Genomic DNA, 26,684 nt, shown 5'->3' with positions numbered 1-26,684 from the left:
CCACAATGAAAGTCACCTAAATCCCCTTTCTTCCCCATTCCCCAGTTGCTGCCATGTGGTTGGCTGATTGGCAGTTTGTGTTACCAAGCAAATTAAAAGATGTACCTAATAAAGTGTCTGAGTGTATATTGTGCATTTACTTCAGCCCCTGCCTTTAAGGAGCTTACAATCTAAGGTCCCTAACTCACATTCATACATACACATAGAGGGTCAAATTAAACAGGAACCAATTGGCTCATGACTTTGGAGTGTAGGAGGAAACCCACACAGGCACAGGGAGAATATGCACACTCCAGGCAGGTAGTGCCATGGCGAGGATTTAAACTGATGACCCTAGTGTTGCTAGGGGAAAGAGCTAACCACTTAGCCACTGTGATGCCCCATATAAAAGAAAATTCATATAGTGAACAGTCAGTTATGACATGAACCGCAAAAGCCTGCAGTCCTGGATGCAGATCAAGTGTTCCACCACTGCCGATTGTTCAGTTCACAACTCCCTGAGCAGTGAGCTGGTAAATGTCAGTCAGCAACTCACTGCTCTGCCCCCTCACGCTCACTGGAGTGCCTAGCTGTGGAGAGGGCAGGAGTGGCCAGCTCAGGCTAAGCCGGATGCCAGTCCAGGCATGTGAGAATCTGACTATATGGTCGCTTTTTTGCTCAAGCCTGGACCGGCTCTGTGACATCAGCCCACTGTCTGCTGAAATAGTCCACAGGACTGCAGCACAAACTGCACTCCTGTGATCCACAGATGATGTACAGCCAAACACGCTTTGGCTGTACTTCTCCTTTAAAGCAGTCCTAGGTTCCCCTTCACATCACAGTGCCTGCTTTGTCACAGTGCCCCTCTTGTGTTGCAGTGCCTCTTACATCACAGTGCTCCTTTGTCACACTGCTCATCTATATCGTAGTGCTCCTTACAATGACATCTCCCCTGCACATCCCTACCTTCAGCAGGGCAGAGGCACTTATCAGACTGGGGTGTGCTTTCTCAAGTTTCCCAACCAGTCAATGCTGTCATTCTCACAGCAGAGCAGGGGACGGGAGGCACTGCAAATCTGGAAGGATGTTAACAAGCGGGATTACCCGCTTATTATTTAAAGACTCCCCCTCTCTCTGCAAACTCAGGAGAGGACATCTAGCTGATAAGTTGTAGCCATAGTCTGGACAGCACTGTCACTTTGTTTGGGTCTGGACTGTGGTCTGCCATTTAAGGATCCATGGTCTATTACAGTGGTCTCCAAACTGCGGCCCAAGGGCCGGATGTGGCCCTTTGCTTGCCATTAGCCGGCCCTTGGGGCACTATCCCTCCCACTGATACGAGACACTATTCTGCCATCTGACACCGACAATGGAGCACCATTTCTCCCACTGACACCACTAATGGGGCACTATTCATCCCTATGATACCAGAAATAGGTCACTATTCCTCCCCCTAATACCAGATGTTTACTAACAATGATACCAGGAAAATTTCCACTTCCGCTGGCCAAAGTTCGGCCCTCCAAGAGTCTGAAGGACAATAAACCGGCCCTTTGTTTAGAATGTTTGGAGAACCCTGGTCTATTATGACACCACTCCTGTTATCTGATTCTGGCAAATTTATGGTAAAAATATTTATTTTCCCCAATGTCTGAATTTTTTGGAAAACTGTCAGCAAAAACCTTCAGTCTACAGAGGCCAAAATTGCTGCATGTCCTTTAATCCCCGTGATCATGTTCAGGATTCATATGCAGAACATCCTTTCCTTAAGTATTGAGAATCCTAATTTTGCTGCAGAGGTTGCAAAGGATTTTTCCTCACCTGCATATTTAGATGTGATAAAAGAAAGAGAAAGGCGCAGTGGTTGACAGTTTTATTACAGACACAATGGGATTATGTCTGACAAAGGAGCTGTGCATGCTCAAACATATTACTGCCCACCACTTTCACTTGTCACATCGCGGCATGCATTCCAGCTTGGTTCCAGAACCCGGACCACCTCATTGCATCTTCATCTCCTCGCCAATCCACACCACCAGGGACTCTGACAGCTGCAGGGTGGCTCACTCTCTCCCCTTAGACATACAAGGATTATAGCACTGTGCATGAGGACTTAATATATGCCTATGACCTCTTACTATCTTGTAAGTGCTTTTAATTTCATGGTACCTGTAATTTGTTAACCACTGCACTTAGAGGCACCTTTCTCTTTCCTTCATGACCCTCCAGAACTGCTTCTTCTCTACAAATTGCTGCCTTCAGTTCCATCTCTCCACTGCTACTAAGGACTGGATACCCTGCCTCACCAGAGCGCCCTCATCTCTCCCTCCTTTCTGCATTTTTAGATGTACAAACTGCGGCTTCACGCCAATTGCTATCTACTATGCGCACGCTAACTGACATGGTGTATTTTAGTTGTTGCCTAGCAGCCCATGACTCTCCACTGCCTAAACAAGTCCCTATGGGCACTAAAAAACTGGCCAGAAAGTTTTTGAAATACACACACAGAATAACTATGCAATTTAAGGACTGCTCTGATCCTGAACGGGTATTCCCTCCTCTTAAGCTTGTTGCTTGGAGTTATTTTATGGAAAAATAAATTAACTGTTGTGGCGGGGAGTCCTGCCATTTCAGTTATTAACCACTTCAGCCCTGGACCATTTTGCTGGTCAATGACTGGGCCACTTTTTGCGATTTGGCACTGCGTTATTTTAACTGACAATTGCGCGGTCGTGCGACGTGGCTCCCAAACAAAATTGGCGTCTTTTTTTTTTTCCACAAATAGAGCTTTCTTTTGGTGGTATTTGATCACCTCTGTCGTTTTTATTTTTTGCGCTATAAACAAGAATAGAGCGACAATTTTGAAAAAAAATTAATATTTTTTACTTTTTGCTATAATAAATATTCCCAATAGGCCGATACGTATTCTACATATTTTACGTAAAAAAAAATCGCAATAAGCATTTATTGATTGGTTTGCACAAAAGTTATAGCGTCTTCAAAATAGGGGATAGTTTTATGGCATTTTTTTTAATATATATATATTTTTTTACTAGTAATGGCAGCGATCAGCGATTTTTATCGGTACTGCGACCTTATGGCGGACACTTCGGGCACTTTTGACACATTTTTGGGACCATTGGCATGTTTATATTGATCAGTGCTATAAAAATGCATTGATTACTGTAAAAATGCCACTGGCAGGGAAGGGGTTAACAATAGGGGCGAGGAAGGGGTTAATTATGTTTTCTAGGTGTGTTCTAACTGAAGGGGGGGTGGGACTGACTAGGGGAAATTACAGATCGCTGTTCATACATTGTATGAACAGACAAACAGTAATTTCTCCCCCTGACAGGACCGGGAGCTGTGTGTTTACACACACAGCTCCCGGTTCTCGCTCTGTAACGAGCGATCAAGGGTGCCCGTCGGTGATCACACCGCTAGCCACGCGCACAGCACCAGGAAAGAGCAGGGGGCGCGCACACGCCCCTAGTGGCTGAAATGCAAAATCACATAATATTACGTGATTTCGCGCAGCCGAGCCGATCCTGCCGCCGTAAAGCTGTGGCGGCTGGTCGGCAAGCGGTTAATGAACATTTCTAGTTCCTATTGCAGATGTTCCCTCTTAAGTATTCTGTTGATGGGTGTCTGGAAACCCTCTTAAAGGCCTTTGCCCTTGCAGGTCCTGCCCTGCAGCCAGCTATTGCTGCTATGTCCATTTGTCAGACTATTACTAACTGGACAGGACAAATGAATAGAAAATTTGAGCCTGCATTTAACCGCTTGCTGACCATTTACGTTGACAGAATGGCACGGCTGCGCATATGGACATACCCATACGTCCCCCTTAAGACACGGCATTGCAGGCACCCCCCACGAGCTCCCTGGGTGTGTCTGCCGGGTGCCCATGATCGTGTCATATGGAGCTGCAGAACGGCGGGATGCCTGTGTAAACAAGCCATCTCTCTGTTTTGCCTTGTGACAGGTCACTGATCTTCTGCTCCCTATCATCGGGAGCAGTGATCAGTGTCGTGTCACATGTAGCCCTTCCCCCCACAATTATAATCACTCCCTGGGACACACTTGACCCCTTCCTCGCCCCCTACTGGTTAACCCCTTCCCTGCCAGTGTCCTTTACACAGTAATCAGTGCATTTTTATAGCACTGATCGCTGTATAAATGACAATGGTCCCAAAATGGCGTCAAGTGTCCGATGTGTCTGCCATAATGTCGCAGTCGCAATAAAAATTGCTGATCCCCGCCATTACTAATAAATATGTAGAAGAAAACATGTCGGCCTAAACTGAGAAAAAAAATAATATATCTTTTTTTGGGGGATATTTATTATAGTAAAACATATTGCTTTTTTTTTCAAAATTGTCGCTTTTTTTGTTTATAGCCCAAAAAAATAAAACCGCAGAGGTGAACAAATACCACCAAAATAAAGCTCTATTTGTGGGGGAAAAAAAGGATGTAAATTTTGTTTGGGAGCCACGTCACACAATTGCAATTGTCCGTTAAAGCGACGCTGTGCCGAATCGCAAAAAATGGCCCGGTCATTGGGCAGCCAAATCCTCAGGGGCTGAAGTGGTCTCTGACTCTGTCATAGAATAATTACAGCTGATGACATTGGCATTTTTTTGTGTTGATGTGTGATATGATACAATGTGCCTTGTCTCTTGAATGTCCTTCATCTCTGTGCTTATGTGCAGGATTTTGTGGGTAAAAGCTTGATCTGCTGAACCTGCTTGTAAAAAGCATTCTCTCTACATGCCTTTTGATGATGTACCCCAGTGTGGGAAACCCCTTAAAAAATTCATCAAGGAAGTCACAGTGGGAAATGTGTTTTCTCTTATCCATGGACGGACACAGCTCCTTAAATCTTGACAAGTGGGTTATTATTGCTTATTGCTTGTATAGCGTAGAATCACCCGAAGGTATCGAAACGCTTCCAGACCTTAACAATTCACAACATGACCGAGTGTTACAGGCATAAATTAACATAGTAACAATATAAAATATGTACCACAATTAAAATCAAATAATAAAACAACAATATAACACCATAAAACCAATACAGTACAAAACCATAGAAATCACATAAGACCAAAAGAGAGACAACACACAATTCCCAACAGATCTAGCAGTGCTTCCCGCCAGAATGACCCTAACCTCACTCTTCCTATCAATCTGCCTCTGCCCACAGATAGGTTTTTAGATCCCTCCTGAATGTGGGTAGGTCAGGACTCTGTCTAAGACTTAGGGGAAGTAGATTCCACTCTCTCGGGCCAAGGACAGAAAAAGCCCTACCCCCCATTTTTTCAGCCGACTCTTTGGCTGTTCCAAACGGAATTGGCAGCTCCATCTAAGGGAGCGGCCAGTAACATGTCTATTCAATTTCTCACATAGATAGGCGGGTCCTAGCCCGTGAAACGCTTTAAAAACAAGTGTTAGAATTTTAAAACGCACCCTCTGACCAACTGGCAGCCAATGCAGGGCAGCCTGATGTCTCGCGGTGGGGCAGTGGCCTCTGAGATTTAATGCAAGCCTTACCGCCTGATTCTGGACTTTTTGAAGTCTCCTAATCTGGACTTGAGGCAGTCCAGCCAGGAGACCATTACAATAGTCCAGATGTGGAAGGACCAGAGCGCGCACTACCGAGATCCTCTCCAGATCTGACAGAAAAGGCAAAATGCGGTAAAGAAGCCGCATCTTAAAATGGCAGGTCTTGATAACCTGACCGACATAGGGGATTAGCGTCAAGTCGCTGTCAATTAGGACCCCTAGTGTCCCCACCGTGTCGGCCGTCCGCGGGCACACCCCTGCCCCATCGGGCCATGATAACACCCAGTGTCCCTCAGGAATATTCCCTGATCTCAGAACCTCGGTTTTGGCCTGGTTTAGCTGCAGGTAGTTAGCTGCCATCCAGTTTTTTATGATCTCCAAACCTGCTACCAACTTGGCCTCCGCCTCTGGCTCATTGGTCGAGATTCTGGAGACCAACTGGGTGTCATCCGCATAGGACTGAAATCGAAGTCCCAGACTTGCGATCACCGCCAGCAGAGGGCGAAGATAGATGTTAAAGAGAAGAGGGGAAAGCGGGGACCCCTGTGGGACCCCACACGTCACCTTGATAGGCTCCGAGTAGAAGTCCCCCAGTTTCACCCTATACTCCCTCTCCTCTAAAAATGACTTAAACCATTTCAAGGCCTGGTCACTCACCCTCGCCACCTCCTGAAGCCGTGTCAGCAAGATCTGGTGATTTACTGTGTCGAATGCGGCTGACAGGTCCAAGAGAATAAGAATTGAGTGGGCCCCCCGGTCCGCGTCGACCAGTAGATGGTCCATGACATCCAGCAACGCCGTCTCCGTCCCATGTTTGGGCCGGAAACCGGACTGCCGCTTATCGAACAGATTGCCCTCCTCCATGAAAAGCTGCAGCTGACCACAGACAACCTTCTCCATTATCTTGGCTGGAAAAGATAGCCCTGTGATAGGCCTGGACTTCTCCGGGTCAGAGGGATCGGTACCACCTTTTTTTAAGATAACAATTGCCTGTTTAAAAAATCTAGGAACGGTACCGTCCACTAGAGAGCAATTGATAAGGTCAGCCAAAACTGGGGCTAAAATCACACGGGCTTCTTTAAACACCTGGCCTGGACACGGGTCGGAAGGAGGAGCTGAGGCCTTAGATTTCGCAATTAAATCCAAGACTTATATGGCGGAAACTGTCCTAAAATCAAATTCTGAAACCAGAATTTCTGGTACCTTTACCGCCGACGGGGGTGACCTTGTCATCTCCAGTTCGGCACTTACCTGGCCTTCAAGGCCCTTATATATTTTAATTATTTTATTCACAAAAAAGTCTTTAAACTCTTGGGCTTTCTCTTTAGAAGCCTTCACCTCCATTTGGGCTGCCTGTGGACTGGCGAAATTCCTCACTATCCTAAACAACTCCTGAGGGTTGTTACCTGCAGCCTCAATCTTAGATGATATATAAGATCTTTTTACACGTACAATTGCCGCTCTATAACCACGCATGAAGATTCTCCATTTTATAAGGTTAGGTTTGGACTGGTTTTTCCGCCACGTTCTTTCCAGGGCTCGTCCCTTTTTCCTTGTTCCCTGTTTACAGGAGAGGACTAGGCAGAAACATGTTAGATAATTAAATACATGTTACATTAACAGAGTTGAACAGCCCCGCCCAGGGGGCGGTCCCTCCAGACATAACCCTCCTCACTGCAGCATGCAGCCTTAGTTTCGTTCTGCCTAGCAAGGAGAAGGACGTATGGCTCCCTTTGGGCCCAGCCCCCTGAGGAGAAATTTTATTTTGTTTTACTTTTTCTTGAATTATCTTCTTTCAACTGTCGGCTGAGAGACAGACTGGATAATATAGATCATTGTAGTCTACTCAGTCTGACCAGCAAGCGTGGGCACACCTTTGCAAAGAGGCTGGGTCTGCCACGCCATACCCCATGACTCCTGGGGTGGCCAGTGAGCTTTGCTCCGAGGTCCACATATGACTGGGCTGTGGTATTGTCTCACTCACAGTGGACCAGGCCGACAGCTACCTCCATTGTGGTTGTAGTTCTGTCAGGAATCTGTCAGCGAGTCCTCGCTCGGACGGGTAGGTACAGTCCCTCCCGCTTCGGTGGGTTGGTAAGGCTGGGCATTCCTGGGGTTCGGGGGTCCTCTTTTTCCTCCCTTCCCTGCTCCTTTTCCCTTGCTGCATTGCTAACATTGCCGCTGTCAGGGGGGAGGGGGCCTTCCTGAGGGGACTGTGTTATCTGGCCTGTGTTTTTCTTTTTTGTATTGGGCTTTCCTGTGAGGGGTTTTTCATTGTTAAAAAGCCCTAGGAGGCTTTTCCTGTTTAAACAAGGCATTTTGCCGCCATTTGGCACACAGGTCCCTACAGATGCCGCACAGTTACCTCATGGTTCTTTTACTTTCACACGCAGTCTCCTCCTGAGTTGAGTCTCCTGGGTACCCCTGATCAGCGCAGTAACTGGGTGAGAGGCCCTGAATAGGGCTCTAGGAGCTTTTGATTATTTGTAAGGACAGGTTTGCATATTATACATACACACTATGTAAATATTATTAATATTTGGAGTCAGTATTTGGGTCCTTCCCCAACATGCTGGTGTTGGCAGCAGGTGTTGGCACCTGGGATTCCCACAGAGGTTTTATTGTTAGTCCTGGACACATTTGTGCCAGGGTGGGGATGGACTGCGGACGGGCGGTAAGAGTGCCCCCTTCCCCCGTTATCCCCTGGGGAATGCTCTGTTATGGAGCCATGGACCAGGTACCTGGGTAGTAAAAAAAAAGCAGGATAAGGCATTTATGGGTGCGCTTCTCACTGCTGCAAGGGACTCTCTTAAGCTGGATAGTGCAACTGGGTTTCTGCCAAGGGCTCAGCCTATTATGGGCACTACTCTGGGGTCTCAGTTGGCGCCATTTTATGGGAGGTTCTTCAATTACATTGAAAACTCCCATTGGCGGCCGTTTTGTCATAGCTGCGCTATGGCACAGCTTACATTGCGGTCGGCCATTTTCCTGTGGCCACGTTCTGAACGCTCAGCGGCCATCTTTGAGTAGTCCTGACCCCTAGTGCTGTATACAACTCATGGAGTGAGCATTTTGCACCAGACAGTGGAGGAGCACCGACTCTCTCCCAAAGTTATTAGGCTAGTGGACCAGCTGGTCCAGGGCCTCGTATAGGTCTGTGATGCTTCATTGAATGCTGCGCCCTTGTTATCCAGGGCTTCTGTTTCAGAATGGTTTTATGCACACGGAGGTGTAGTGGTTAACTCCATTACTTGGCAGCAAGAGAGTCATTGGTTCGAATCTGGACACTGAAGCCAATCTGCCTGGAGCTTGCATTGTCGCTCCCTGTGTCTGCGTGGGTTCCTCTGGGTACTCCTGTTTTCTCCAAAGGCATGTGTGCATACACCTACATAATATACATACGCACTATCTGTGTGTATTATTTAGGGGCAACCCTCCCAGGCCCTCGAAGGCCCAGCTGGGGGACTAATCCGTCCCTGGGTGCATAAGCTGATCATGCCGGCACCCAAATCCTGCCAATGTATGTAGCCTTCCCTCCCTGTCTCTAGGTGGGAGGGGTGGCTTGCAGGTTCACAATTCGGTGAAACCTCCCTGCTCTCCGACCAGTGGGTCTGCGAGGTGGTCTCTTCGGAGTACTAGATAGGGTTTCCTCCTATCCACAGAATAAAGTTATTTCCTTGTGTCTTCCTCTCCCGGCCCGTCGGTCTGCCTTGGGCAGTTTGGGGTAATTTTACTTTTCCTGCAGGATGAGAGGTTTGGGCTTTTCTATGGGCCTCAGGCCCTAAATACCTTTTGTGAACGCCGGGTAGTTCCGCATGGAATCCATTTGTTCGGTGGTAGCTGCGCTCCATCCGGGGGACGTCCTATCAGGGACGCATACATGCATGTCCTGTTTTGCGCATGTCAGTGGTTTTTTTTTTGTGCTTCGTGATGAGAGAGGGTCATGGGTTTTCAGCTGAGAGCTCACACTTATCCTAACTTTGTTGGGACAGCAAGGTTTTGCCTCATTGGCTACTTGGACGACTTTCTTCTGAGAGCAGCTTCTGTAGCGGAGGTACCCTGGCGGTTGCCAGGGTGGGGGGGTCCCTCTGTCTCTAGGTCATCTCAACAATGCTGAGGGCACGGTAGTCTTCTTCCGGAGGATCTACCGTCACACCTGGCAGGCCTACATCTATTGGTGCGAAGGGATGGAGTGACGTCCACGGACATACTCGGCGTCCAGGATCCTGCTGTTTTTACAACTTGGAATGGATCTAAAAATAGCTTAAAGCACTGTTTGGGGCCAGGTTTCAGCCTTGACTGTGTTCTTTCAGTGGCCTTTTTGCAGCCCGTTCCCTGGTGGGTCCCTTTTTGTGTGCAGGGGGTTTGTCATATACTTTCCCCTCTTGCCCCATGAGTTTTGACTCTGGTGCTCTCGGTTCTTCAGGAACCTTCCTTTTGGAAACATCAGAGAGATTTTCTCTTGACACTATCTCAGAAGGTGGTCCCTTTAGTGGCCTTTACCTCTGTTAGAGGGGTTTGTGAGTTGGCAGTCTTGTCTTGCAAGCTGCAATGCTTGATCCTCCATAAGGATTAGGTAGTGGTGCGCCCGTGACCTTCCCTTCTTCCGAAGGTGGTTTCGGACTTTCGCCGCAATAAGGACATTGTTCTTGTATCCTTCTGTCCTCGGCCAGTGCATCCTACGGAGGTTGCCTTTCATACTTTAGGCGTGGTACACACTTTGCGGGTGTACCAGCCTGCTACGGCTCCGTTTCAGAGTTCTGACTGTCTTTTGTGTCGGTGTCTGGTCCACAAAAAGGACTAGCGGTCTTGTCGATCCACCATTTCTTGGTCGATCAGGCAGGCTGTCATACAGGCCTATGCTCTTTAGGGGCGGGCCCCCCTTTCTGGCCACGACACTTTCGACCAGGGCAATTGGTGCTTCCTGGGTTTTTTCTGACATCATGCGTCGGTCTCACAGGTGTGCGAGGAGGCGACTTGCTCGTCCGTTAACACTTTTTCCAGAATTTACATGGTTGCATGTTCTGATGCTTTTTTTCGGCCACTAGTTTTTGCCGGCGGCTGTTTAAAGTTGCACCTCCTCCATTGAGGAGCTCTGCTTGTTTTGGGGTGAAGTTAAAATTGGTTTTACTGATATATTTCCCACCCCTCATTTTTTACACTGTTTGGGGACATCCCACTTGTCAGGATTTTAAGGAGCTGTGTCCGTCCATGGACAATAAGAGATAATAGGATTTTTTGTACTCACCGTAAAATCCTTTTCTCTGAGTCCATGGACGGACACAGCACCCAACCCTCCTTTTTAGGTTTGTACTGCTTGTTACGAACTGAGGCTGCATGCTGCAGTGAGGAGGGTTATGCCTGGAGGAACCGCCCCCTGGGCGGGGCTGTTTAACTCTGTTAATGTAACATGCATTTTATTATCTAACATGTTTCTGCCTAGGCCTCTCCTGTAAACAGGGAACATAACCCACTTGTCAAGATTTAAGGAGCTGTGTCAGTCCGTGGACTCAGAGAATAGGATTTTACAGTGAGTACAAAAAATCCTATTTTTACCCCAGAAGAAACAACCCAAGTCTCCTATTCTTATGGCTACTACTACTTCTCAGCGAAAAAGTTCAATTTTAATTGTACAGCCTAAGGCACAGGCTGAATCTTCATAGATCTGGATTATAGGCTACTGCCAAGTGATTAGACACTGAAACGCTTTTCAACACACACACACACCCCTTGGGCGTACTGCTACCCCACTCTGTGAGACCTGTTTTTTTCTTTTAGTGTCCAGTAGGCAATGGGATGCTTCTCCATTAGGGGCAAGTTTCTATGCTTAACTAGTTCTAGTTTACTTCAAATTATTTAACTAATTACTGCCTTCAGATATAATAAGAGAAGCAACATATTCAGATTGGTGCAGCCTCAGTAATACCATGGAAAATCATACCTGGCCCTATAAATTGTAATGTTGCTTCATAGTCTAGGTCAGGGATCCTCAAACTACGGCCCTCCAGCTGTTGCGGAACTACACATCCCATGAGGCATTGTAAAACTCTGACATTCACAGACATAACAAAGCATGATGGGAATTGTAGTTCCCAAACAACTGGAGGGCCGTAGTTTGAAGACCCATGCTCTAGGTCCTACGTGGGCGCAAACCTCCGCACTTAGTGCAACATTTGTAGTTAGCTGCTGGGTGCTATACAGGCCCCGGAGATCTCTCCAAGGGTATGTCCACCTTGATGGGCGAAGCATGGAACCATGCAAGGATCAACAACATGAAAATGTAAGATTGGTTTGCCCTCTTATTGGGTCATTACTATAGCCTTTAAGCAAATGTGAAATGTTATATCCCCACTACTTGCAGTACACCTATTAGTGCTTTGTGCATACTATTAGCTTTTACATTAAAGGATAAGTTCACATTTTAGGATATGTTATATGTTCCTCCAGAATTTAGGGTGAACCATGCAATGTGTTCCTGCAGCCTTCCCCCTCCCCAGTGACAGCGGATGGGCATCTTCTCCGGGCGCCCACTGGCACTGTTTAAAAATAACGTGGCCATGTGGGTTTCTGCCTGCCCGGCCACATCATTCATTCACAGTCCTTTTGCGGCTATTGGTCTGTAGTTTCAATAAACTACCATGGCACTGTTGAGCGCTCTAGTAGTTCATTCACTCTTCTTGTCAGTGTGTATCTGATGCCTGTACGAGGTACCAGCAGACAAATACAATCATAGGTCTGCAGGAGTCTTGCATAGCACCCATAATCTGCTGATCTCGGGTGCAATGCTTTACAGGCTCCATGTAAAATAAAAATGCCAGTGTATGTGCATGTGTGTAATATATATATATATATATATATATATATATATATATATATATATATATATATATATATATATATATATATATACATACATACACACACACACACTTTTTTTTTTTTTTTTAAAAGGTGATCTTATCCTTTAAAGCTATTGGGAAACCAAGGATTGTGTTTGACTTTACCTATTGAGTGTTTAAACTTTTAACCTTAGTGGTAAAAGTTCCACACAAACTGGAGCATGCATACTTGTCATGTGCAGGTTTTGGGTGCAAGGTTTATTCAGGGGCACTCTGAGTTGAGGCCTTAAGAATTGGGTTCCCACCCCTCTGATTCATTGCTTGGGGATGTTTTAGGGCCTATTAATATCCAACCTCTGTCCTAAACTGTGCAATTAATATAAAAATACTGCTCCGTTGCTGGACTTAAAGGGGTTGTAAAGGAAAAACATTTTTTCATAATAAGCATCCTTTACCTGCAGACATTCCTCTTTTCACTTCCTCATTGTTCGTTTTTGCTCAGAAGTTGCTCTATTTCTTCTCTGTTCTGTTCACTTCCTGCTTGTCTGATTTTACTGACCACCGTAACGGGAGGATTTACTGCGGTGGTCAGTAACGTGCTCACCCCCTCCTGGGAACTACATCTGTATGGCAGGACACTCTCTACGTGTTAGAGACCTCAAGGAGGTGTGAATTACTGGGCGTGCCACAATAAATACTGGGAAATGTAGTTCTTGCATGAACAAACAATGCAAACCAGGAAGTGAATTAGAGAAGAGAAAGTAGAATGCCGGAGGTGATATAGATGAAGGAATTAAATAGGTATTTACTTGTTTTTTAACAGAATCATTACACTATTTTGTCTGTCTACCTTGCAGACATTAATTTCAGGCAAAAACATAAATAAAAAAAAACTCCTTTAATGATAGGACAATTGAAACCCACATTGTAAAGAACAGGGTATTTCTGACTGTATTCCTATTTTGCTCAGAGCAAGAAAATATGATTCCCATGAGATTTACCATGGCACCTGGAAGGCTCACTTTGCCTAATGTGAGGATAGGAAACTGTTTCACTGAAAACATTATATTTGGCCTTCCTTCAGTATGGTCTTGGCCAGAGTCCTGCCCTGAGTTCCCTCAAGAGACTCTTAACTCACAATTCTTAATTAAGGGTGTTGCTTATAAATACTCCCGTTTGACCCTCTGTGCCACTTTGGGATCTGAATTACCGTATTTATCGTCATATAGCGCGCACCCCCAACCTGGAAGGGAAATTTCATGAAAAAAGGAAAATACTTATTTTGAATGCCCCTCGTCGGTGTCTTGCCCGGCGGCCTTGTCCGGTCCGGCGTCCGTCTGAGTCGATCCACGCTTCCCGCGCTGTGTTTGAACGCCACCGCCGACATATACCGAGCGCAGTACACTCTGGCACGCTCGGCCACACTCGGCTCCTTTCGCATAAAGGCTAGGAGACGGCACAGGGCGCGACCGCAAGGGGAGCCGAGCCTGGCCGAGTGTACTGCGCTCGGTATATGTCGGCGGCAGCGTTCAAACACAGCGCGGGGATCGGCGTATATCGCACACCTACGATTTTCCCCTTATTTTAAGGGGAAACAAGTGCGCGGTATACTCCGATAAATACGGTATATGCTCTTTGTACTTGTAAGCAATTGGCATTCATTTCATCGGAGGACCTCACTTGCAAGGTTGCTTTCCTGGTAGTCATTACATCTCTTGGGTGTTTTTCTATGTTGGCACCTGGAAAGAGCCGTTCTTGATTTAGCTAATGTCAAAGTGGTTTTGAGAACATGACCTTCTTTTCTACCTATGGTGGTCTCTTATTTCTAGGACATTGTCCTTTTATCTGGCCTCAAAACATGACCAGGAAGTCACCCTACATGGTCTAGAATAGAAGTGGTCTGGACGGTCAGGGCCTACCTGAAAGCAATATCCCCTCTATGCAAGACTGGGTCCCTCTTTGTTCTATCTATGGGCCCTCATAGAGGGCATCCTGCATCCCTTTCCACCATTGCTAGGTTGATCAGGCAACTCGCTTTCAGGGCATGCTTCCTTAAGCACAGGGTTCCTTCTGTCAGAACCCATTCCACAAGGGCTGTTGGGGTTTCTTGGACTTTTCAGCATCAAGCATCAGGACTTGGCTGATCTGAGATTTAGCAACAGGGTGCTTCAAGTTATCGTCTGAGTGTTTTACTAGGATTCTTTAACCACTTCAGTCCCTGTGCCATTTTAAAATTATGCTGGAAAGGTGCTTTTAAAACACTCACTCCCAGCTGCTATATTGGCTGGGAGTGTGTGTATTTGTAAAGACAACTGTTGTGTTTCATGTGGAAGTGATATGAGCATCTATGAAGCTGCCCAATCACTTCCACAATCACCACAACATGTCCCACCTGCAGGTCCACTTCAGTCATAGCAAGTGTCACTGGGAGAGGCGCCAGAGCTCTACAAGTGCCCATGCATAGTACCTTCCTCCTGTGAATAGACCAGGAAGAGATGTATAAAATGTCAATCCTTGCCCCATGGGGTGAAATTTTCATGTAGCTCCAGACCAAGAAAGCTTGATGTTAATTTGTATTTCTTCCATTTGCAAATTAATTGCTCCAACAGTTGTCTCCTTCCCACCAAGCTTCTTGCTGATGGTCTTGTATCCCATTCCAGCCTTGTGTAGGTCTACAATTTTGTCCCTGACATCTTTGTTATTGCCCATCATAGTGAGGTTTGACTGGAAGAAAGTGATTCTGTGGCCAGGTGTCTTTTATACACATAAGTTGTTAGGAGAACCTTAAATTGACAAGACTAATCCGTGTACCACATGAGCATATACTGTAGCCAGCCTTTGGGAGACAGAATTATTGTTGATTGATAGGGAATCAAATACTTATTTTTAGAGGTCGACCGATATATCAGACAATTGTTGGCACTTTTTAATTTATCGGCATCGGCCAAATGTGCTGGAAAAAAAAGCTGATGTAAAACTTCAGTGCAACTTGCAAATAACTTCTGTATCATAGAAGTCAATGCAATTTGCCTGAAGTTTCCCGTGGAGCGACTTGTCTCTGGGCAGCCTGCCAAGTGTGAGAGAGGCATACAATGTTTCTACTTATCAATGAGCTGAACTCCGTGTGTAGAAGTTCTCAGTTTAACCATTTAAAGACTAAATCTTTTCTGACACTTGTTGCTTACAAGTAAAAATCCTGTATTTTCTGCTAGAAAATCACTTGGAACCCCCAAACATTATATATATATATATATATATATATATATATATATATATATATATATATATATATATATATATATATATATATATATATATATAAGCAGAGACCATAGGGAATGAAATAGCAGCTGTTGCAATATTTTATGTCACAAGTTTTTTGCGCAATGGTCTTTCAAACGAAATTTTTGGGGAAAAAATACACTTTAATTAATAAAAAAAAAAAAAAAAACAGTAAAGTTAGCCCGTTTTTTTTATTTTTTCCAAAAGTTTTAATTACCTGTTTTTGTGCCTGCTTCCTGATTCCCTTACCGAAGTTGGTGGGGGCAGCACCTGAGAGCCGAGGGAGAGTTCGGCTTTGAGTGCCGACATCACAGGTGCCCAGGACAGGTAAATGTCGATTTATTACAAGTCAGCAGCTGCAGTATTTGTAGCTGCTGACTTTTAATAATTTTTATTTCCGGCGGAACTCTGCTGCTTTCACACTGGTGCGGGCAGGCGTTGACAGTAAAATGCCGCTAGTTTTAGCAGCACTTTACCATCATTTTAGTGGTGCTACTTGGCTGCTAGCGGGACGCTTGTAACCCAGCTAGCGGCCAATGAAGAGGTTAAATGCACCCGTGTAGCGCCGCTGCAGAAGTGCTTTGCAGTGCCCATTTAACTGTTAGATTTTATGAGATGAAGGGGATAAAAAATCGGCCTAACATATCGGCCCAAAAAATCGGCATCATATATCGACCATCGACCGCCACAATTTCTAAATATCGGCATTGGCCAGAGAAAAACCCATATTGGTCGACCTCTACATATTTTACTCAAACTGCAACTCAATTTATACGATTTGTATCCATTTGTTTTTGGGGGGGGGGGGGGTTTTGGTTGATACTCTGTCTCTTAACATTTAAAATACACATGTGATAAAAATTGCAGCCCATTTGTAAGTGGGCACATTAACAAAATCTGCAGGGCATCAAGTAATTTTCCTCACTGTATGAGATGTCCTAAATCCTTATTTTTTTTTCTCTATAGCTAGTGATAGTAAGCAAAAATGTGCCACATTTTTAATGGGTGCTGTCTCATTTTGCGGCAGTTTAGTAATGGACACCTTAAAGAGAACATTGGTTATACAGACAAACAATGTGCTATTCAATAAACAAAACAAAATATATATTTCCAATTTGTGAACTCATGAATTGGTGAAAAGCAAAAAAATAGCCCAGCTGCCCCTTTTAAGTGAAATCTGTTCTGTCCCTAGGGCAGATAGCTAAACCTTCTTGTCCCATAAACTTCAGATACCATATTTCTTTGATCTCAGTTTTATTAGAACAAGCCAGGTGAAACTACAAACTAACAGAAATAGACCTCAATAAGTACAATATTGCATACATTACAATGTACTGTCAGAACCATTGACTTATCTTGGCGTAGCACCTACATATGCAGTCAGAATGTTTATACTGACATATAAAATAATATTGTATTTATGGAAATATGTAAATCAGTGCTTTGGGAGATATACAATTTTCCTACAATACAAGGAATCCTAAATTATTTTATCCGTGCTATTTTGAGGACAAGTAACACAAATGAATATTTAAAAATATATATTTATTAGCTAAAGATATAGTGCAAAATTTAAATCGGGTATAATTCATGATAAAACAAATAATTTATATACTTCTACAATCAGAGATACATGATGGTTAAATGTTCAAATAATATTTACATTATATGACAAGGTATATTCCCGTGATTATATGTGTTAAAATAAATCTGCGCAAGTATATTTAAAAACACCAGTGACAGCAAAAGTATTTGGTATTGGACTAGGTATGGTTGAAGGTGATCAGTGGACAGCTGCCTCTACCAATTGCTTCCACCTAAGTGGAGCAAGAAAGTGTTGAGAAGAAAAAGAAAATAGAGTTGGTGCTGGTCCTACGTAGAAAAATGCTCCATAAAAGAGGCTCCTAGTGTAAGGTGCAGTGTGCAAAATATACACAAAGTGCTAAACGATCCAAAGTGCCAAGTGCCTATGTAAACTACTAGAATGATTCCACAGTATATATCATAAATGCAGCTATGAAAAAAAAAATACATAAAATACATATCACAGTGCTGTGCAAATTAAAGTGCTAGTGTGCCTATGTAAACACTGCTAGGTAAAGAAAATTGGCAAAACGTGAAATTCCTGTACCATTGGGATACCTATGTTAACCCTTTAAGACCAAAACCAGTAGAACACGCTACGAACGTCACATTGTTTCCAGGCATCAGACTTTTGTCAACATTATATGCCATACTGTTTTTGTCTACATGTGAGTACCCTTTTTTCGTTTATTTAAATAAAGTATAAAACGATACTACACTATCCTGGGGCTCCTTTTCACACTCACCAGAAACTTGCGGCTGACAAAGCAGCCTACAAGCTTTAAGTGGTAGATCCTGAATAGGTTATTACCCACCTAACTCCAGAGACACGAACAATGCAGAAGAGCAAAGGCTGCTATTGAAGCATCCTGGTCTTCAATAACACCTCAGCAGTGCCACAGGCTGATAGTTTCCATGCCATGCCACACTGAGACAGGAATTGCTGCAAAACGGGCTCAAACCAAGTACTGAGTACATATGCATGCCTTTACTTTTCAGAGGTCCAATATTGTTCTATGTACAATCCTTGTTTTATTCATTGCATGTAATATTCAAATTTTCTAAGATTGTGGATTTGGGGTTTTCATGAGCTGTAAGCCATAATCATCACAATTATGACAAATCGCGGCTTGAACCATCTTGCTTTGCATGTAATGAGTCTATCTCATATTGGTTTCACCTTTTAAGTTGCATTAGTGAAATAAATTAACTTTTGCACGATATTCAAATTTTTCGAGTTTCACCTGTACCTATTAGATCTCCTAATTCCTGCTCTTGCAAAATCAACCAATGGTCACTAGCTTATTTTTTTCTTCGATCGAATACATTTTTGGTTTATTTGTTGCACTACTCGTTACATTTTTACATTGTTATATACTCATCTTGTTCATAGATCAATATGTTTAACGTTATTGCTTTTTGAATATTGTACCACAATCCTTGTATGTGCTCAATTTGTCAATCTTTGTTATATTTAAAAAATAACCAAATTGGGTGAGAGATAATATCACAGGACATTGTATAATTTGCATTAAAGAAGCTGGTGCTTTTTTATTTTTATTTTAGAATGTTCTGTTTTGCCATGATTTAATTCCAAAATGTGGCATCAATAGTTATACTATTTCCCAGACTTTTGTGGAGAATGTTGAGGGAAAGTTAGTATAAAACTTTGCCTACCAATATATAAGCTTTTTTATTTTTGAAATACTACTGCTTACTTTATCTCGTAAAGAACGTCACACCATCCCAGTGTCCTCTTGTCACAGTGTGAGTCCTGTGTGAAATGCACTTATTTAATGTTTGGTTGCTACATTTCAATATTCAGTAACAATTTTTGTTTCTTTATTTTGCCTAAGGTGCGAGTTGACAGTGGTATTCAAGAAGGAAGCGACATCAGCATTTACTATGATCCTATGATTTCAAAAGTGAGTTTTAATCCAGCTACACAAGTCAAAATTGAACAGCTAGCACATTACATTCCATTCCTAATATTGGTCAGTCACCTTGAAGAGAAGAAAAATGACTACAAAGTAGGATGAGATATAGAAGGCTGTTTATGTATGCTTTTTGATGCAAAAAAAAAAAGGCAGAAGGTGAACAGAGCTCTCGATTTTTAATTCCATTCCCTTGCATAAAACAAATGCTTTATCTTTAGAATTAATTAAAAAAGAGTAATAATCCATTCAGAATATAGAAAAGTATCACAACTGCATTTACCTTGAGGCAACATTTTTTAAAGCCATATTAAACCCAAAAGCTTACATGTATTATTTTGTAGCTTTGATGTTTTGCGCTGCATTCATTTTATTTAATAGGCTTTTTTTCACCCTGTGATACATTCATAGGAACAAACTCTTTTGCAGATGTAACATTTACATGGATGAGTCAAACCATTTACCACTGACGGGGGTGCTAACAATAGTCAGCATTTATTTATAACACACTTGTATCCCAGAAGGAAAAAAAAATAACAACATGTAAAGTGTGAGCTGGAGTTTAGCTTCAGTTTGTTAGATGTCAGATTTAGATAACTAACACTCCCCTCTCCGGACTGACAATGCTGCTTTCCATAGGTACCCCTGTGCTCATTCACTTAGACCAAGGACACTCTAAAACAGGAGGTGTGTTAAAAATGGCCAGATCACTAGGTTAAAACAGAGGGAAAAAAAGCCCCCCCCCCAAAAAAAAAAGAAAAAAAAGAAAAAGAAAATGAAAACACATTCAGTCATCATATCTAAGGGTGTGCTAAGTTGCAATGTATACAATTTTTGGTTTTCAGTTTAATACCGCTTTAACCACTTAAGCCCCGGACCAATATGCTGGCTAAAGACCCAAGGGGTTTTTACAGTTCGGGACTGCGTCGCTTTAACAGACAATTGCGCGGTCGTGCGACGTGGCTCCCAAACAAAATTGGCGTCCTTTTTTCCCCACAAATAGAGCTTTCTTTTGGTGGTATTTGATCACCTCTGCGGTTTTTATTTTTTGCGCTATAAACAAAAATAGAGCGACAATTTAAAAAAAAAAATCAATATTTTTTACTTTTTGCTGTAATAAATATCCCCCAAAAACATATATAAAAAAACAATGTTTCCTCAGTTTAGGCCGATACGTATTCTTCTACCTATTTTGGTAAAAAAAATCGCAATAATCGTTTATCGGTTGGTTTGCGCAAAATTTATAGCGTTTACAAAATAGGGGATAGTTTTTTTGCATTTTTTTTTTTTTTACTAGTAATGGCGGCGATCAGCGATTTTTTTTCGTGACTGCGACATTATGGCGGACACTTCGGACAATTTTGACACATTTTTGGGACCATTGTCATTTTCACAGCAAAAAATGCATTTAAATTGCATTCTTTATTGTGAAAATGACAGTTGCAGTTTGGGAGTTAAACACAGGGGGCGCTGTAACGTTTAGGGATCACTGTGTATGTGTTTACTAGTTTAGGGGGGTGTGGCTGTAGGACTGACACCATCGATCGAGTCTTCCCTATAAAAGGGATCACTCGATCAATGCGCCGCCACAGTGAAGCACGGGGAAGCCGTGTTTACACACAGCTCTCCCCGTTCTTCAGCTCCGGGGAGCGATCGCGACGGAGCGGCTATAAACAAATAGCCGCGCCGTCGTCCCGGATCGCTCCCCGAGCGGACCCGACCTCCGCATGTACCGGGGGGGGGTCCCGTTTGGACCCCCCACCCACGTCTAGGCAGGCATGTACAGGTACGTTGATGTGCCTGTCCGTGCCATTCTGCCGACGTAAATGTACATGAGGAGGTCGGGAAGTGGTTAAGCTTTAAATATCGTAGGTCTTGCAAAATGTTTGGAAGGATAAAGCCTAATTTTCTGTACAAATGAGCATAATCATATGTGCAATGTGTTGTCATCTAAATATTTTTAGCTGCATTATTCTAACATGTCGGATCATTACCACCTGTTTACTACATATAGTAATGTGTTATGTATAATGATATATGTATTGCTCTTGGGTACACATTCAATTCATGTATTTTATTTTTTTGCTTTAGTTGGTTACCCATGGAAGCACTCGGGCTGAAGCTTTACAGAGAATGGAACATGCTCTAGACCATTATGTAATTAGAGGTAAATACATTGCGCATGCCAAGTGGGAGAGGTTTTGTTTCATCATTGCAAAAAAAAAAAAATCGACAAAACTTTCTTCACACAATTAAATAACTTTGTCCCTAAAGGTGTGCCCTTTTTTGTTTATACAGTAATACCTCAGATTGCGAGTAACAAGCTCTTATTTTTTTTTTAATCGTGACTTGTTTTGCAAGAGTTGTCTCAGAAAATTTGCAGGATTACAGCCTCTGTGGTTTGCAGTATATACAAGTGTTTTGGTTGACAAGCATTCTTGTAGAACAAATTATGCCCGTAATCCAAGGTACCACTGTACTGTATAACTGTTTTTGTTCATTGACACCAACAGCCATAAGTAAAATGTAGTGTATAGTAATATATAAAATGATATCAGTGTTACTTTTAATTGATCATGGTTGTCGATAGAAAAAAGTAAATCTCTAGGCTAATGACCACTTAAATGATTACGAGCGATTTTTTAAACATGTCGTACATCAGCTGTTTCACAGTATATTAAAGTGTTCTAATTCATCAAAGTTTCAAAGATGATAAAAGGTTACTGAAGGATATCTAAATACCACATACAGCTAGACAGTTTAGAAAAGGAAGACATTCTACCCTGTTACTTTTCATGAGTGGGGGTTTTGCAGAAATCTGTGCAGAAGCATAACGTACAATCCTCACACAGATGACAATATAAGATTTGAAAGCATATCTTGCACTTGATGAGACCAGTGTGTACGAGTCATCAATAAAATAAACTTTGCCTTTAAAAAAACTTTCTGCTTAGTTTGTGGTAGAAGATATAAAATAGTTATTCCAATGCCAAAACCTCATCCCAGGCGTGAAACATACTAGATGCATTTATGGATTTTTTTCATATCTCTGCATTTTGGGTCGGTTCTGCATTATTCGGTACACTAAAACACATGAAAAGAGTAGAGGTCAGAATGTGGCCATATAATGTAAATAGATTGCAGTCATAAATCAACAGTAGTTTATTAGGACATCTGTCTGTAATCTGAAAATGCAGTTTAATTTATTTATTCTTGATCAGCAGCCAGGTAATAATGAACAGGTAAGCCAAGGGCCAGAACATAGGGTGAATAATCTCTCCTGTGGGGGTGGGGAGATCATAAGGGGATTAGATAGGCAGGATAGGTTAGAAGAGGGGGGGGATTGGGTAGGTAGATACATAAACTTAGGAGCAGGCAAATAAGAACCAGTCACAGTGAGACTGCAGGCACACTACTGAAATAAGGGTAAGAAATGAAAAAAAAAAAATCTAGAGTTAGATGGCCATACAGATCATATTTTACAAAATGTCATATATGTCAAATTTGTAATTATTAATAGTGTCTCCATCTCACATTGGTGGTTAAGAGTGGTGGTAGTATCTGTAATAGATGGTGATTGATTTGATTACCACAGTTTGATAATTGTCAGGAATAGGTGTACAAGTAAGGATCATAGATTTACATACAGTGTGGAACGAGGAGCCAATTTCTCCAGGATTTCTTCCCATTTGAAGATCGTAGTAGATTTTGAAAAGCAGTTGTTAATATAGCAAGCATAAAATAATGAGACACCTCTAGTGGGATAGGAGGGATCTTGGGAAAAATTGATAAAGGGAGATTGGTAAATCTATTTGTGGAGATAGTGGATGTTTTAATAGGAAGGATTGGGGGCAGTTGGTATCTAGAGCTTATCTAGAATCGGTATCATTTAGGTCAGCAAGATTTATAATGCCTTTAGCTTGCCAAGAAGACAGATTTATATGTGAGCTAAAGTGGTGCAAAACATCTATATGAACAGACATTTTTTGCATTTGAACAGTGGGGGAGGAAGGGAGGGTAAACTCTGACTATACTTGGAGGGATGCAGTCACAGACAAACTTTTAGGAGAAGGGCACTCTATTGCCGCGTGCACACAATTGGATATGCCGACAAGAAAAGTCTGATGTGAGCTTTTGGTCGAAAAATTTCGACCGTGTATGGCTCCATTGGACCTTTTTGCTGTCAGAATCTCCGTCAACAAAAGATTGAGTGCAGGTTCTCTATTTTTCAGACGGAAAAAGTTCCTAATCCGAAATTCTGCTCGTCTGTATTGAAATCTGGCCCCCCAATAAAACATGCATGCTCAGGATCAAGCAGAAGAGCCAAACTGCCTATTGAACTTCATTGATCTCGGCTCGTCGTACGTCACCACATTCTTGACGGTCGGAATTTCTGACAAGATTTGTGTGACTGTGTGTATGCAACACAAGTTTGAGCCAACATTCATCAGAAAAAATCCACTGTTTTCTTGTCAGAACTTCCGATCGTGTGTACGTAGCATAAGAGCTGTGAGGGCAGTTTTAAAATCACCTATGGGAATGTTTGTTGTTTCCATGTGCACCCATATTTTTTACTTTCAAAAGGTTTTTATTTTCAAGAAATAAACATCAATATACAGAGTGACCAAAAATAAAATGAAAAGACATGACATGGACCTGAACACAAATCGCAGAATAAGGTACAAAAAACATAAATTGTACGAAAAGCAATACACACATGTCATCTAAACAATAAATATGGACCAAAGAATAAGACAATGAAACAAAAGCATGGATAATCTGAAATGTACATATAGGGGGATCAAAAGCCCCCCCCCCCCCCCCAAACATGTTAAAAACTAAGCGTCTCCATAGCCATGGCAAAAATTAAAGGAGAAAGCGGACACCCCTGTTTTGTACCTCTGGCAATTCAAACTGGGGGGGGGGGGGGATAGTACCCCTGGAGACAGATACATGCTGTAGGAGAGGAACAAAGGGCTCTCAGGATACCAGTAAAGCGGGCACCAAACCCCCATCTCTCTAAGAGGGCAAAAATATAAGGCCAGGAAACCGAATCAAACACTTTTTGTATATCCAGGGAAAAAAGCATACCCTGTTGCTTCTGGCCAATTAGATTGGAGGACAGTGACTATGTCTATGGTTCTCCTTGTTTGGTCTGGACCCTGTCTCCCCTCATTGAAACCCACTTGGTCTTTGTGGATATAAGAGTTGAACAGCCCCGCCCAGGGGGTGGTCCCTCCAGACATAACCCTCCTCACTGCAGCATGCAGTCCCAGTTTTGTTCTACCTAGCAAAGGAGGAGGACATATGACTCCCTTTAGGCCCAGCGCCCTGAGGATATTTATTTTTATTTTATTTAAGCGTTTTCTTGAAGAATCTTTTTTCAACTGTCAGCTGAGAGACAGGCTGGATAATATAAATCCTTGTAGTCTACTCAGTCTGAGCAGCGAGCGTGAGCACACCTTTGCAAAGAGGCTGGGTCTGACACGCCATGCCCCATGACACCTGGGGTGGCCAGTGAGCTTTGCTACGAGGTTCACATATGACTGGGCTGTGGTGTTGTCTCACTCACAGTGGACCGGGCCGACCGGTACCTCCATTGCGGTTGTAGGTCTGTCAGGAATGCGTCAGCGAGTCCTTGCTCAGACAGGTAAGTACAGTCCCTCCCGCTTAGGTGGGTTGGTACGGCTGGGCATTCCTGGGGTTCGGGGGTCCTCTTCTCCTCCCTTCCCTGCTCCTTTCCCTCTGCTGCATTGTTAACATTTGCTGCTGTCGGGGGAGGGGGGGTCCTTCCTGAGGGGACTGTGTATCTGGCCTGAGTTTTTTGTACTGGGGCTTTTCTGTGAGTGTTTTTTTTTCTTTTTTGGCACTTTTAAAGCCCTAGAAGGCTTTTACTGTTTAAATGCGGCATTTTGCCGCCATTCTGCCGACGTTGGCACCATGTTTTTGTGTTTTTTTAATTATGTTTACGTTTTAATCACATTTTTTTTTTCCTTCCCACACGCCGTGTGCTGAGGGCGGATGGCAGCGCTGGGCAGTCTCCTCCTGAGGTGAGTCCCCTGGGTACCCTGGTCAGCACAGCAAGGGGTGAGATGCCCTGAATAGGGCCTGGGAGCTTCCGTTTTTTGTGGCATACACTTGCATCATATACATACACACTATGGCCCGGATTCAGGTAGATCGGCGCATCTTTCTGCCGGCGTAGCGCATCTCATATGCGCTACGCCAACGTAAGACAGAGAGGCAAGCAGAGTATTCACAAAGCACTTGCTCCCTGCGTTGCGCCAGCGTAACATAAATTATTCGGCCTAATTTAAAGTAGGTGGACGGTGGGCGTGATCCATTTAAATGAACCGTAACCCCATGCAAATGATGGGCCATACCGTGGATGCATCACAGTGCGCATGCTCAGAATCGCGTCTAAAATACTCCATAAGATACGTCGAATCACTGCCTACAACGTGGCATAACCTACGCCTAGCCCTATTCATGTACTACTACGTAAATGACATAAAATCCGACGGCTGTTCCTTGGTCCATACCTTAACATGACTTACCCCTGCTTTATGAGGCTTAACTTTACGCCGGACATACGACTTGCGTAAACCGCGTATATGAATGCGCCGGGCGCAAGTACGTTCGTGAATCGGCATATCTCCCTCATTTGCATATTCGATTCGTAAATCAATGGAAGCGCCCCTTGCGGCCAGCGTAAATATGCGCCCACAATACGACGGCATAGGAAACTTACGTCGGTCGGATGAAGCCTAATTTCAGGCGTATCTAGTTCTATGGGCACGGCGCATAGCTAAGACGGCACACATTGACACTTACGTTGCGTATCTCGAGATACGCCAGCGTAAGTGCTACGTGAATCCGGGCCTATGTGTATGTATTACTAAACTTTGGAGTCAGTATCTGGTCCTTCCAAAACATGTTTGTGGTGACAGCAGGTGTTTAGTGCCTTGGATTCCCACAGATGCTTTTTATTGTTGGTCCTGGACACTTTGGTGCCAGGGTGGGGGTGGACTGCAGTCGGGTGGGGGTTTAAAAAAAGTGCCCCCTCCCCTTGTTATCCCCTGGGGAATGCTCTGTTATGGAGCCATGGACCAGGTACCTGGGTCTGCAGGATAAAGCACTTAGGGGTGCACTTCTCACTGATGCAAGGGACTCTCTTTAGCTGGATAGTGCAGCTGGGTTTCCGCTGAGGGCTCTGTCTTTTTTGTGATCACACAAATCAGACCGCTCTGTGTAGGTTTTTTCCTTCTGTGCCCTTCTTTGCTAATTTCTAAGATGTGGAATGAGAAAAGCCGCTAAGGACTTTTGTAGTCCCTCACCGCCTGGCGGTTCAGTGCCCCTTGAGAAGAGCCTTTTTAAGAGAGTGGGCTTCTTCTCCGGTGGTGGACCCTCCAGTTGTATAGGTGACCACCCTCCCTATTGCGGGAACCTCCGCTTGTATGGATCTGACTGATAGAAGATCCGAAGTACTGACCCGTTCCAT

At 43.6% G+C, this 26,684-nt stretch overlaps 1 protein-coding gene across 1 annotated transcript in view; it reads left to right on the top strand.

Moving 5' to 3' along the window:
* The window catches only part of PCCA (propionyl-CoA carboxylase subunit alpha), a 935,313-nt gene that overhangs the window by 440,400 nt on the left and 468,229 nt on the right, over positions 1-26,684 (top strand). Inside the window, exons 15-16 of the mRNA XM_040336164.1 lie at positions 19,106-19,174; positions 21,275-21,350. Coding sequence (XP_040192098.1) covers positions 19,106-19,174; positions 21,275-21,350 — 145 coding nt within the window. The remainder of the gene's footprint in view (positions 1-19,105; positions 19,175-21,274; positions 21,351-26,684) is intronic.

This window comes from Rana temporaria, chromosome 2, assembly GCF_905171775.1.
Source record: "Rana temporaria chromosome 2, aRanTem1.1, whole genome shotgun sequence".
Taxonomy (NCBI): domain Eukaryota; kingdom Metazoa; phylum Chordata; class Amphibia; order Anura; family Ranidae; genus Rana; species Rana temporaria.
The sequence above is the reverse complement of the archived record's forward strand: the minus strand, read 5'-3'. Positions and strand labels throughout refer to the sequence as shown.